The sequence below is a fragment of the Vitis riparia genome, chromosome 10 (assembly GCF_004353265.1).
Source record: "Vitis riparia cultivar Riparia Gloire de Montpellier isolate 1030 chromosome 10, EGFV_Vit.rip_1.0, whole genome shotgun sequence".
Lineage (NCBI taxonomy): Eukaryota > Viridiplantae > Streptophyta > Magnoliopsida > Vitales > Vitaceae > Vitis > Vitis riparia.
In genome coordinates this window covers 20,671,439-20,686,411 of record NC_048440.1, presented here as the reverse complement: position 1 = coordinate 20,686,411, position 14,973 = coordinate 20,671,439, and the positions used below count along the sequence as shown (strand labels likewise).

General features: G+C 33.6%; 2 protein-coding genes across 6 annotated transcripts; both read left to right on the top strand.

Annotated features, from left to right (window-relative positions):
• Positions 1-203: 203 nt before the first annotated feature.
• On the top strand, positions 204-2,881 carry LOC117922891 (protein C2-DOMAIN ABA-RELATED 11). 2 transcript variants are annotated; one of them, XM_034841100.1, is made up of 4 exons: positions 204-349; positions 1,222-1,376; positions 1,586-1,681; positions 2,190-2,881. In XM_034841100.1, the coding sequence occupies exons 2-4, from the start codon at positions 1,266-1,268 to the stop codon at positions 2,478-2,480; spliced, it is 498 nt and encodes a 165-aa protein (XP_034696991.1). In that variant the 5' UTR covers positions 204-349; positions 1,222-1,265; the 3' UTR covers positions 2,481-2,881. The 2 variants fall into 2 exon arrangements, with proteins under 2 accessions (XP_034696991.1, XP_034696990.1); XM_034841099.1 differs by lacking the exon at positions 204-349 and adding an exon at positions 356-538.
• A 1,036-nt stretch (positions 2,882-3,917) lies between these two features.
• LOC117923374 (DNA oxidative demethylase ALKBH2) lies at positions 3,918-6,423 on the top strand. 4 transcript variants are annotated; one of them, XM_034841634.1, is made up of 5 exons: positions 3,918-4,312; positions 5,144-5,260; positions 5,358-5,547; positions 5,696-5,763; positions 5,877-5,998. In XM_034841634.1, the coding sequence occupies exons 1-5, from the start codon at positions 4,082-4,084 to the stop codon at positions 5,901-5,903; spliced, it is 633 nt and encodes a 210-aa protein (XP_034697525.1). In that variant the 5' UTR covers positions 3,918-4,081; the 3' UTR covers positions 5,904-5,998. The 4 variants fall into 4 exon arrangements, with proteins under 4 accessions (XP_034697525.1, XP_034697524.1, XP_034697522.1 ...); XM_034841633.1 differs by having other exon boundaries at positions 5,871-5,998; XM_034841631.1 differs by lacking the exon at positions 5,696-5,763 and having other exon boundaries at positions 3,926-4,312; positions 5,871-6,423.
• Positions 6,424-14,973: the final 8,550 nt, after the last annotated feature.

Sequence of the window (14,973 nt, the reverse complement as noted above, 5' to 3'; positions counted from 1 at the left end):
AACCTGATTAGTCAGGTTTTCTTGGAAGAAAAATGAAAATACTAATGGGAACATGTTAGAAAGGGCAAAAAATCCAAGACCTCCTTGTCATTTTTTAAGAAAATATTCTCAAAAACAGTTTTCGGAAGAATAATCCCATCTCACTATATTTTTAGTCCTTCAAAAAAAAAAAAAAAAAAAAAAAAAAAATCAAAAACTGCAAATCCATGAATGGACATCGGTGATTTTTCCTTCAAATAACCAGTTTCCGGGGAAAATGTAAAGGGAAAGAGAAGGAAGATGCGGCCACGCCACTGATCACTTACTGCTCACCCGGTCACAGGATCCCACCACGAAAACGCAGGCCAAGGTTGACCCACATGTGCCCGTTTCCATGTCTTTCTTATACTTAATACCCCCACTCTCAATCAAGTCGACTCATCCTTTTACTTGCCCCCCTCCTCTCTCTAGTCTTTCCCCACCACCACCTTCGATAGCCGGTTTTTGCTAGAACCCAATCTCCGGCAGTCGCAAACCATAACCCCAGAATAAAAACAAGGTCCTCTCTCTATATCTAAACTGGGTTTCCGTTTTCCATTGTTATTTTTTTGGTTTTTGTAGATCGTCTAATTTGGGCTCTGCTATCTGGGTTTATTTGCCGGTGGTTTTATCCTATTCTTTTTTATTTTAGTTAGAAAAGTGAAGGAATGTGAAGTGGTTTCATGGGTGATTGTGGGTTCTGTTTTCTTTTGTTGTTTTGTGGGTCTTTGTCTGGTTCTCGGGAAAATGAACGGGGGAAGGGAAATAACTTGGAGAACCAAAGGGCTAAGTTCGAGTTTTGGTTTTGTGCTTGTGCGGAGAATCGGGATGGTGTGTGTTTGTTTTGCCTATGTGTTTTTTGATGCCTGATGCTTGATGGGTTTTCTGTGTACTTCTTGACTGTTTCGATCATCTTTGTTTGTTTTCCTTTTGTAATAGAAAATTTCATTCCTTAAGTGGCATCGGAGATGTAGTATACTTGTATATGATCCATTCCTTTTCAAATTCTCCCCAACGCTGGAAAAGGGAAAAGGAAATGGATTTCATTTTCTTCTTTTGGTTCAAACTGTGGAATTGGATTGGGGCGTTCAAATCTGAAATCTCAGATCTTGTTCAACCAAACACTAATTCAATTCTGTTGGTGATTCTAAAGTGGTCTCCTCGTTGGCTTTCTTTTGATTGTATTTGCTCCATTCATTACAGTGGTTGTATTCTTTAGCAAGTTGATGCACCTATAGAAGTTGATTATGGGGGAGCCAGTGGGCATGCTAAAAGTAATTGTTGTGCAAGGGAAGAGATTGGTAATCCGGGACTTCAAGAGCAGTGATCCTTATGTCATAGTCAAACTCGGAAATCAGGTCATTCTGTGCTCTATGCTTCTTTCACAGCTCAATGGTTTAATTATGGTTTCTTCTTTCATATATTCTATGTTCAAAACTTCATAATTATCTTGCCAATTTTTTAGTGTTTGGTATAAATATGTTAAAAAATGCTATGTTGTTACTGGGATTCTCGGTCTTTTTGTATTGGGTCTTGTCAAGTAACTTATTTGTATCTTCTCTACCAGACAGCAAAGACCAAGGTTATAAACAGTTGTCTTAATCCTGTTTGGAATGAAGAGCTAAGTTTCTCCCTCATGGACCCGGTTGGAGTTCTATACTTGGTAAGTTTTAATTTTCTGCTATATTTGTTGTAGATTTTTCTTGTTTCAATCCTATGGCTCTTGGATCACTTTGTAGCCTTTGTTTGAACTCTGCCTGCTCAAATCATCTTTCTGATCCAAGAGATTTAATATCGTTCAGTTCTGTTATTGTCAAGGTACTCAAACCCCTGTTCATGGACAAGTCTAGTGTTAGGGGCTAGGTTCTTGAAGTATTCATAGTAAATCATTTGAGTGCCGTGAGATACCTTGGGTTTGACCCTATGCTTAGTTGGTGAATTCTAGTTGAGGAGAATATGGTTTTACCTTCCCAATTCACTAGTATGGAATGATATTACTGGGTTATTGGTGATCCGTATTTAACTGCAAAGCGATTTGAGTATAGAAATCAACCATTCAAATGTAAAAATTATCATGGGTATCCCATTGGGACAATGTGGTGAGGGTGCTAATGACCTTGTTTCATAAATTTATATCTGTGCTGCATAATGACCAAACCCTCTTCCCACAGGAAGTATTCGATAAAGACCGGTTTAAGGCAGATGACAAGATGGGCCATGCTCACCTCAGCCTTCAACCCATAGTCTCAGCTGCAAGACTGAGGCAGATCCTAGGGGTTTCATCTGGTGAGACAACATTGAGAAAGGTCATCCCAGACCCTGACAACTGTCTTGTCAGGGAGAGCTGCGTCAGTTGTATAAATGGTGAGGTTGTGCAGGATGTTTGGCTAAGGCTCTGCGGGGTGGAGTCCGGCGAAATTCAGTTGCAGATCAAGTTAATGGATCCTCCTGCTGCTCCTTGAAGTGGCCTAGTTGGATAACCAAAAATTTTCAACAATGGAGAAAATTCATTAAGTTGTAGCTGTGTTGCTGTCCTCCATTGATTTAGTATTGCAGATAACTGAAATTTGATGAACTTATCTCTCTTACTGTCTCATCTCCCCTTGATTTAGCTCCTCAATAGTATTTATGGAGATTAGGTTACTTGGATGAAACCCCATATGCAGGACAACCAACTTTTGTTGATTTTATTCCTGTCTGAATTTTTAGAATGTTCAAATAGACTATCCTTTTGGTGTCTGCCATGTGATTTAAATGTCTGATTGTAAATCTCCTTGTGTGATTTAAGGTACAGTTGGTCAAAAAGAAAATGTAATTCTTTTATGGAAGTGGTGTGATTGGTTTCCAACTGACCTTTATGGCAGATTCTGTGAAGTGGAAGATCTCTCTTTCCAAATAAGCAAACACCCCCTTTGGTTGTTATCTCAGAGATTCATGGCTTGTAACCTCATCCCAAGCCAATGATGCTTTGGTGTTGATAAACAAATAATAATAATAATAAAAAAATCATCAAATCAAATGGGACTCAAGTGGGAGCATTCAACAAAGTGAAAAAAGGCCATTGATTTCACACCATGGTAAATGCTCCTTTTGGGGTATGTTTGGTACCAAACCTGTTGAACTTCTATATTTTGTTCCCTTCGCACATGTTCTATTGACTTCACTTGCTTTATTTATTTCAAAAAACTCAGAAATAAATATGTATGAATTAGAGAAATTCTAACCTCTCAAGTAAAGAATTGTTACAAATAATTAAAGAACTAGTAGATTTAGATGAGAAACAACATAAAATAAACCAAATTTAATACCCAAATATTCAGTTTGAAATCATGATTGATTTGGTTCCTTATGTCAATCACAAAAAGCAAATAGAGGGAAAGCTACAAAGAAATGCTAAGAGCTTTTGGAATATAATGGGATATTCGTAAAATTGATCATTATGGGTGTTATGATGAATTTAATTGGAAAGTCCAAAGGCAAAAAGAAGGGGATGTCCTAAGGCATTACAAAATCTTGCTTTAGCCAACGATCCAATGATAGGAACAATTGAAACTATAGTATCAAACTTCTTAGTAACATTATCTATTATAAACGCATTTTCTAGCGTTTGACTCCGTACCATCGAAGGATTTAGTCACACACTTGAAAGATAGCTAAGAAAGAATGTGAAAAATGCAAGTCTACACAACCTCTTTTTTTTTTTAAAATTTTTTTTATTTTTAACATTAAAATTTTGAAAATAATTTTAAAAATGACCTCTTTTTTATTTTTTGTTTCTGAAATTTAATAAGAAGGATAAAAATTCTTTGATTTCTAACTTTTTTGAACAAATTTTGAAATGAAAAATTAATATTCATGAACCATAACATTTTCTTTGATCTTTTTAAACATCAAGGAGTTAATTCCAACCAGGGCCTTAGTCTTACCTTGTTCGCCGCTTGGGGTCAAAACGCAGCGTTTTGGATCTTCGAGCCTCCGTCCCCGCCAAAACGCGTGTTTTTGGACTCTTTCTACGTTGGGCAGTTTATTTCTGTTATGTCCCCCCCCCCCCTCTCTCTTTCCAATGAATTTCAAATTTAAAGCCGAGTCCAAATCAACAAACCCTAACCCTAACCCTAATCCTAGCAATGAAGGTGGAAAGAGACAGAGCATTGATCTTGGAAACGGAAGCGACCTCATCTACATTCCACGGTTCCTAGCCTTCGAAGAATCGTGGAAATGGTTCGATTACCTCAACAAAGAAATTCCATGGACCAGACCCACTATTCGCGTCTTCGGCCGATCTTGCGTCCAGGTTAGTTTCTTCCCATTTGTTTTCATATTTCTCCATTTTCCTCTCTTCCTTTCTGGAAATTTTCCTAGAAACTGAACAACAATGTATTTGATTCTATGACGTCAAATATGACATTAACTTGTGTACTGTCAGTTTTGATTGTTCCACTTAATTTCTTTTATAAGCTAGAGTGACTTTTGACTTATATCGGCTAGCTATGTTTACCGGTCTCCAATTTCTTTAGCCCATGGCTTGTGCTTCAACCTAGGTTTGATTGCTATTATTTTCATCTTTTGCCTGTTTCCAAGTTCTATTTTATTTGGTGAGGGAACTTCTAATAGTTGTTTTATTTATGTGATTTTTTCTTCATTACTGTTTTCTGTACCCTGAAAATTGCCTAGAAATGTAGATTTCACCATCAACTAAATGCAGCATTGACAACATGTGGCATATTATACATACAAAAGACAGATTTATTGAAGATGTTTTTCTGCCTCGATATGTAATTTTAGAGCTTGAGTGAAAATCCAAGTAATATTGTGGAGGAAGGTCATTTTTGCGCCTAAATTCTGTGGATTTATGGGCATTGGGAGGTACCCTCATACATAATTCTATTTAACTACATTATGATTACAAACTATGGAGAGTTTTTCCCATCAAGATTTTCAATTAGTTGAACATGGAGTTGGTGGATTCCCGTTGTTATTTTTGTTTTTGTTTTTCCTACCCTCCATTTATTTTTATTTTTTATTTTTTTTTTTCATTTATTTCTGTTTATGTGTTATTTTTATGTTTATTTTGTAGGATATAGGTAATAAATAATAGTTTCTAATAATATAGTTTTCTATACAGCCTAGAGACACATGTTATGTTGCAAGTGTAGGATTGCCAGAACTAAGTTATAGTGGATACCAGCCACATGCCTATACTTGGGATGATTATCCTCCGCTTAAGGATATCTTGGATGCAGTAAGAATGCTTATTCATTGCTTCCTCTTATTATTTTAATTGTTGTTTCAATAGCCTACTTCAGTGGCAGGCTTAATGCCTTACTTATTTCCTGAAGGTACACAAAGCTCTGCCTGGGAGTAGTTTTAATAGCTTGCTCTTAAATAGGTATAAAGGTGGCAATGACTATGTGGGTTGGCATTCCGATGATGAGAAGCTTTATGGTTCGACTCCGGAAATTGCATCTATTTCTTTTGGTTGTGAACGTGAGTTCTTCTTGAAGAAAAAACCCAGTAAAGTGTCCCAAGGTACAACAATACTTCTTTTCACTTCCTGACTATTTCATCTTTATTTGTTGGCATATTCAGAAAATTTTGAATAAACGGTTTTCTGATTAGCCTTGTTTGATTGTTGCATGTGTAATCATACCTAATGGTTCTATTTGTTTTGGTTGAGGAATTTTGACCATCTGTCACCATATACAATGCGGACAATTAGGGTTTCTTGCAAAAGCAACTGGGACAGTATGTCATTCACCAGGGTTTCTCTTGACAGCTTCTACTTAGTTTCTCATGAAAAAGCAATGGAACTTCCAGGAATTATATATTAAAATTATCTTTTGATGTGCAAGTCTCAGATAGTCGATCTAACGGTGAACCTGTGAACAAGCGGGCAAAGAAGAGCAGCAGTGTTGATCATCATTCTTTCACACTAAAGCATGGATCAATGTTAGTCATGAGAGGCTACACTCAGAGAGACTGGGTCCACTCAGTCCCCAAGCGTGCAAAAGCAGATGCAACCCGCATCAACCTCACCTTCAGGCATGTTATTTGATGGGCTGTTGGATAACGGGGAGAGGTAATTCATTGTCCAGCTTCTATTCTATTACCATTTGCCTGTGGGTCTCAGAAAACTTCCTGCTACAAGGCAAAATATCTTATATTTCTGTTAGAAAGGGAAAAGGAAAACATAATTTGCTTGATTATGGACACTAGAAGGTTTTTGGGTGGTGATAAGACTACCAAAAATCCCAAGAGGGAAAAAAAAATCAAAGAAAAAGTACAGTAACAGCACATGCTGGTATATGCTATGCTGTATCTATGTTTTACAGTTTTAGACATTATCAAGAACATTTTGTAATTTTCTTCTTTATGGCTAGTGTTGCTACAACTGCTTCCTTCCAATAGCCCTGTTTGATGACACAAATCCATTAACATGCCTTTCAGCACATCTTCCATTTATTTTACATGCCTTCCTGACTCAGTTGGCTTTCTAGCAAAGAACCTCAACTTTCACAAGCCAAATTCAGGACTACCACCTTTCACTACCTTTACCATTCATTGTAATTACACCTTAGTTACTAATGTTCCCTTCTTCACAAATATTTCCTGGTGCGCGACTCTCAGTTTTTGCTTGCATTCACCGTTGCCCCAAAAACACATTTGGTCTCGTATGATATAACCATGACTTACAGCCATCGTCCTGTGGCTTTTGGTCCTCCATTGTCAACCAAATTTCCTGCCATACAAGCATAGATTTCTGGCTTGGACGGCACCCAATTCATACAAGGGAAAAATCCAGTTTTCAGAAGGCTCCAAAGCTTAAGCTGGCAATTTGTTGAGCTTGAAATAGTGGTATAGTTCCATCTCCAAACCAAAAGTAAAGGCAATGCTGCAAAATGAAGTGGTTTGATGTCTTTGTTTCCTTGTTTGACAATTAATTGGTTTGGCATCTCATCAGGCTACGCATCCAAAAGTCTCCTGGTGACTATTGCATTCCCTCCCTCATTATCACTTAAAATTTGCCTAAGATATGTGGATTATTGGTTACCGTTAACAAGGCAATATGTAGAGGCTAGGTTTGTGCTTTTGATTATAGAGATTTCAGAATCTCCCTCTCTCTTTAGTCTTTATATAGAAAAGTTTTACGAGGAAACTGCATATGGATATAGATTTGATCTTATACTAATTTTTCTTTTTATATTTGAATTTCAAAATAAAAATTTATTTTCAAAACTAATTAAATGGTTAAAAATGATTTTTTCAAAGCTATTTTTGAAAACGTTGTTAACATGTACATGTACTCATTCATATGGTATCTTTTCTAAAATAGAAAGAATATGGTTTATATCATTTTTTTTTTCAAACAGAAAGAGGCAAACATTAATGTTGGGGATTACTGGAAAAATAATATCTTATTGTAGACCCAAAATTTTTCCAATTTTATTGTTATGTTAATTTCTAGCCTAATTTTATTCTTAAAATTAAATTTCAATTATATATAATATTTTTTGTCACTCATTATTTAATTATTAGTTTTTATTATTATTATTATATTATATTATATTATTATTATTTTTTTTTTCTCTTTCTTTCCTCACTCCTCTCTCCTCTCTTCCATGCCTTCCCGACAATCAATGACGAAAATATCGGGATATATCGCCTATATATCGTATATTGGAGAAGGTGATACGATATATAAGTAATATATATCACAGATATATCGATTATACAAGTAAAATATTAGCTCTAAAAGGAAAAATCAAATTATACATATATTAATTTCTTCAACAAAACAATTTTAAAATATCTATTATGCTCTAATATCATTTTTTAATAGGTTTTTTTTTAATTTTTTAATTTTAATTTTCATAAGTTTTGATGAATTTTTGATCTATCAATATTTTGTGTCAAAATATCCGTTGATATATCTTCGATATATCTGTAAAATCCAAGTACTGATATATCCGTAATTATCGATATTTTCATCATTGCCAAAAATCCCACCCATACTCTATCTCTCACCCATACCCCCACGTGTAAAGACCCATCCCCCCTCCTCTCTTCCCTCTTCTCTCTCTTTTCATTTCCTTTTTTTCTTTTAGTTTTTTTTCTTCCCATTTTTTGGTGGCTGGCCCCCATTTTTTCCATCTCTCTACTTCCTTTTCCTCCCACACGCTGCCACTGCCACACTCCACACCCACTTCTCTTCCTTCCAGTCGGCCCCATTTTCTCCCTCTACATCTATTCTTTTTTTCTTTTTTCCCTTCCACACACTACCTCACACACACGACTTCCCATCTTCGGCGGTGCCACTATCAGTGGCGTGATGCCGGCGCTATTTCCGATGCCCCTCTATCTCTCTCATCTCCCACTTTTCTCCCATTCCCACAACACTCAAACTGGCTCCAAAACGTGAGTTAAAATTTTTATTTTTATTTTATTTTGTTATTATTATTATTATTATTGCCATTATATCTATTATTGTTTGATTTATGCAGTAATGATTTGAGATATTTTGAGTTTGCCTAATATATTTTGATTGTAAATCAGGATTAGCATAAATCGAGCTTTATTTTAATTGTGGGTTTAAGTTTGCATATTAAATTATGTTGGAATTATGGAATATTAAATTTTGGCCTAATTAAATTTATTTTAATTTATTATTTAATTAATTGAGTTTATATTTTAGTTATTAATTTGAAAATTTTGGATTAGGGCTTATAAAATGTGAAATGTTTTGGTTGGGTTATATTTGCTAATTTGGACCCATTTTGATTGACGAAATTTATCAGACTAATTTGAAATTTGAATTTGGGTTTGAATATTTGTTTGAGATTTTGTACATATTTGGATATTTATATTTGAGCTTTTTTTTTTTTTTTTTTTTTTTTGCATGAGCCAATTCTGCAATTCTGTTAGCTAAGTACGAATTTATGATACGTGGAGTATGAAATTTCATCGGAGAAAGTGAGACTCGGAAAGCTGTAAATGGAGCATTGAACTTGTTGTAAACTTATTTTGGTACATGTTTTATTTCCTACTACTATTTGGTTTCATTTTTATTGGTTTATGTAAATATTCGTTTTTATATGTTTATTTATTGTATACAGAATTAGATATCGAAAAAATAAGAAATTTTGTTTGAATAAGAGAAATAATTCAGTAAACATGTTTTAATAAAATAATAATTTAGAAAATATTATTCTTAATAAAATAAAGTTTCTTATTAATAAAAATTTAGAAAAATGCATTTAGAGAAATTCAAGAAAATTGTTTTTAATAGAATTTGAAAAATTATTTTTAATAATAATTGTCCAAAAATTTCTTTGTTTAATAAAAATTGTCCAATTGTCTCAAAAATTAATTTTTATCCAAAAAAAAAAATGCTTTTTTAAATAAATTCTTTTTCCTTAATTAAAATAGGATTAAAGGTAATTTTTAAAAATAAGGGATTAAATTTTTTCTTTTTAATTAAAAGTTCTTTTGCAAATAAAGTTATATATTTTTTAATAATTTGTATAAATTACTTTTCTTAAATGAAAATGAATCGAAATATTTTTTTTAAATAAAGTTATAAAAATTAATTATTTTCTAGTAAAAGCAAGTAAAAATAAAATTTATTGCTTAATTGAAATTTTGTATTAAATTCTTTTGATAAAATAAGTGCAAATAACTTTCTTGAAAATTGAATGCAATTAAAATTGAATCAAGTAATTTGTTGAAATAAATTGACTCTTTTTTTAAAAAATAAAATAAACAAATTGAAATCATTAATTCAAATTTTTTTGATAAAATTCTTTAAAATTTCTTGAAAATTAATTTTTTTAAAAAATATCTTATTATTATTATTATTATTATTATTATTTCAATAAATCATTTTACATAATTTTCTTGTCATTTATCTTGCATATTCCTATAATTTGATTTTATCCTTATTTTTTGTATATTGATTTGTGACCTTCTTTTTATTAGTATCCATGAGTAATTAATTAATTGTCATAATTCCCTTAATTTATTTAGTAGAGACCAAGGAGGAAAAAATCGAAAAATATCGGTGAAATATCGCGATATATCGCGTGTCGGCGGGGGGTGAAACGACATATGGAGGAGATAAGTTGGCGGGGCGATTTTTTCGCCAAAAATCGCCAAAAAATCGGCGATATATCGGCAATAGGCGATAAATCAGCGATTTTATGAATAAATCGCCTGAGAATCCCGTGTATCGTCGATTTATTGGCGATTTTTGGTGAAAAATCGCCCCTCTCTCTCCAGCGTGATCCGACGGCCCAGATCAGCCCCGTGTTGATCCCACGCCCAGATTTGAATCCCAAAGTTAACAAAGAGATCTAACAGTCAGATTGCTTCCAAATTGTCGGCCAGATTTGAATCCCAACGTTAACAAAGAGATTCAACGGTCAGATTGCTTCCAAATTGTGATCCAACGGCCAAAATTAATTTTGAATGGTAACTTAAGGTTCCAACAGCTATTTTGGCCCAAATTTCATCTATAAATAGCCAATTTTGCATCAATTTCATCCATTTTTGCTTTGATTCTTCATTTGCTCTCTTATTACTCCAATTTTTTCCAAGATTGCTCAATTATTCAATCATTTTAAGGTATGTTTGTTTGAAATTATAATTAATTTTGTTTGTAATAATTAATTCATGTATTTTTAATTAATTAGTATGTTTACATTCAATTGTAATTAATTTGTATATTTTTATTGAATTAATTTAGGTTATGATATATTTATTTTAGATGATTATTTGTGATTTAAATTCGCATTTAGAATTACATTAAACTAATTAACTTAGCTAAATTATTTAATTAATTTAATTAACATAGTAAATTATGTAATTAATTTAAATAACATGATTAATTATGGAATATTAAATATGCTCAATTTTTTATATTATCGCGATTTATTTTCATATTCAATTATGATTAATTTCAATATTTAGTAAATTTGTCATAAAATTACATTTAGATTTAAAAAATTAACTTAGGTAATTTATTTAATTAGTTAAATTAACATGAACTACTATATATGGAATATTAAATATGCTCAATTTTTTATATTATCGCGATTTATTTTCATATTCAATTATGATTAATTTCAATATTTAGTAAATTTGTCATAAAATTACATTTAGATTAAAAAAATTAACTTAGGTAATTTATTTAATTAGTTTAATTAACATGAACTACTATATATGGAATATTAAATATGCTCAATTTTTTTATATTATCGCGATTTATTTTCATATTCAATTATGATTAATTTCAATATTTAGTAAATTTGTCATAAAATTACATTTAGATTTAAAAAATTAACTTAGGTAATTTATTTAATTAGTTTAATTAACATAGATTTAAATTTAAGTGTATTTTTCTTGCAATAGATTTAGCATGACTAGTGAAGGTGGTTTTGCCGTGCCAGGGCGAGATCCGGCTTGGAAGTATTGTTTACCAATTGAGGGTAACCGAAATGGAACAATTTGTAATTTTTGTGGGTTGGTAATGAAAAGTGGAGGCATTACACGATTCAAGTCTCATTTAATGCATAAGGACCCGCATAACAACACCAAAAAGTGTCCAAGAGTGCCGCCCGAAATGAAAGAAGAGATACGATTGTTGGTGCATGACAAACAAAAAGCAAAAGCAAAGAAAAATGCTGATATTGAAGACATTTGTAGTCAATTACGTGGCACAATGGGGACGCATCATACATATTTGGTAAACGAAGATGATGATGATGATGCTGAGGATGAAGATGTGTATATGTATCCGACAGATATGCACCCAGATGAGCGAGATGCATATCAATCTGCAGTTCGTGCCTCAAAAGCATCTAATTGGGAATGTGAACAACATGAGAATATTGTAGGAAGCAAACGCAAATCGGGAGAGTCTTCTACTGGTATACCGTCGACGATGCGAAAATCACAGAGTATGCGACATTCGCATCATTCACCCCTATTGCCCTTCGCTTTACAAGTCTTCTGCAGCAAAACAAAAAAATATCAAAGATATATTCAAGGGTGGTGCAATTAAAGAAACTATAGGACGCTTAATCAGCAAATTCTTCATTTATGAGAGTGTCGCACCCGCCAAAACAAAGTCTCATCACTTCAAGAATATGATTATTGGTGCACAACAAGCAGGTAATTACTAATTTATCAAATGTTATATTGTGTTATACTTTTAGTAAGTATAATATTTTGTGACATGTTTTACATATGAAGTGCAGGAATGGGAATCGAACCTACATCTCCATACGAAATAAAGAACAAATACTTGGAAATGGAGTACAAAGAAATGGAAGCTAATGTGAACCAACAAAGGGAAAAATGAAAGACATATGGGTACACAATAATGTCAGATGGATGGATAGGGCCCACAGAATTAAGTATTATTAATTTCATGGTTTATTCTAAAGGGACCACAGTGTTCCTTAAGTCAGTCGATGCATCAAACTATATCAAAGACCACAAGTATATATATGAGCTTTTGAAGACTATTATCAAAGAAGTCGGTAAGGAAAATGTGGTCTAAATTGTCACAGATAATGGGTCGACATTCATGAAAGCAGGGAAACAATTGATGAAGAAGTATAACTTATATTGGACTCCGTGTGCGGCACACTGCATCGACTTAATCTTTGAAGACATCGGTAAAAGACCCAATGTTATCGAGGTGATAAACCATGCTCGCAAGATAACTAACTTCATTTACAATCATGGTTGGTTACTAGCACAAATGAGAAAGTATTGTGGTGGAGACATTGTTCGACCAGGAGCTACAAGGTTTGCTACCAATTATATTGCTCTTGACAGTCTTCTAAAAAAAAGGGTTGATTTGAAAAAATTGTTTATGAGTGATGAATGGGCACAACACAAACTCAGTCGAACAAAACTTGTACGAGAATTGGAGCAATTATTGTTTGACCATACGTATTGGGACAGATTGACAAATATAGTTTCATTATATGAGCTATTATACGTGGTGCTTCGACTTGTGGATTTTGAAGTTGTTCCCACAATGCCATTTGTGTACGAGCTTATGCACGTGATGAAAGAGAACCTTATTCGTCAAGGAGCTGGAGATTGGATGTTCAAAATAATACAAGATCGTTGGGAGAAAACACTAAAACATCCACTTCATGCAGCATGTACTTAAATACTATATATCTTTATAAGTTTTTACTTTGTATTTAAGTTTCTTTAAAAAAAAAAATACTAACTCTACTAAATTTTATTGTAGCATACTTCTTGAATCCAAGATTTCAATATAGGCGTGGAGTTGGTAGTAATCCGGAACTACTTCAAGCTGTCCATGATGTTTTTGCAAAATTAGATCCAACTACTGAATCGCTTGGTCAATTTGGAAATGAGGTGAATAAAAAATTGTTATTTTTGTCAATAAAACAATAATTTCATTCATCAATTTATTTGAACGTTTACTAACAAATTAAATGTTGAATACATAACTTGTACTTTTTCGAGATGCAAAAAGAGGATTCGGTGATCGAGCGGCAATTGCATCAAGGTCAACCATGGTGCCCGGTGAGTCTTTATAGGAAAAAATTGATTATTATTATTGTAAATTCACCACATAAGTATTTATATGATTATCAAATTCGTTGCAGCTGAATGGTGGTTTATGTATGGGAATCAAACACCTACATTGAGAAAGTTAGCCATCAAAGTTCTCTCACAAACTGCGTCATCTTCTACATGTGAGAGAATTGGAGCACGTTTGCTATCATCCACACAAAGCAACGAAATCGTTTGGTTTACCCTCGATTGGAGCAATTAGTGTTTTGTTACTATAATATGAGGCTAAAGTTACGGGATATGGAGGCAGAAAATGATCGAGTTGCTGAAAAAGATTACCTTGATCTTCTTGACATTTCAGCGGAGGTGGGTGAAGAAGAAGATAATCAGTTGTTCCAGTGGGTTAGGCCTATACACTTGGATGATGAAGTTGGAAATCCTGATCCATGAATTGCCACTCATGCTTGAGAATTTGGAGTTAATGTTGAACGTGTGTTGTCCGAAGAAGTTCACTCTGAAAGTTTTAGCAAAGATACTGATGATTCACTTCATGCGACATTGCATTCCTACCAAGAGATTGACTCCACAAGTGCTGGCCATAGTAGTAGACCTAGTGCTGCAGGTACTTCTACTTCTGGTTACGATGGTTCAAGAGGTGGAACTGATGATGGAGGTGATAATGGGGGAGGAGATATTGATGAACATCGACATAGTCAATATCCAATCAGCCAATTTACTTGTGAAAATGATTTCACACACTGCACACAGGATGAAGACCATGACTCTAGAAGAGTTGGTCCAGGCATAGAAGCTATTGGGAGGCCTTATAGAGGAAGAGAACGAATGATGGAACCATATAACGAGGAGTTACTTTCAGGGAGTTTTGAATCTATGAGTATAGGGACTCAATTTAGTGACTCCTCGAATGAGGTTAACGTCTACCCTCCTCATGTGATGAGTTATGGTCAACCTTCAAGTTCAACAGATGAAGAGTATGGTATGTCGCATTATTCCCCTTCCAGGGAAGAAGGATTTGATGTTAACACATGGGTGAAGTTTGAGTATCCTATCCATGTAGAGGCAGTAGGCAGGATTCAAGAGATATATGCATGGCATGTTAGAATTTATAACTAATATTATCGAGACTCATTGAGTTGGTATCAATATTGTCTCCAACAGCAAGCCGGGGTTCCTTCATCTATCAATCCCATTGAACCACATCGATCATCATTTTGGTACTAAAGGGACATTGCAATGTAATGTGTACAAATTATTGTTATTTAATGAAATGAAGTATTTGATGTGACTTGATAATGAGAACAATTACGAAATTAAAATTTTTTATAGATCGACATGATATAATTACATCTAATATCGCAAATTATATCATATGTA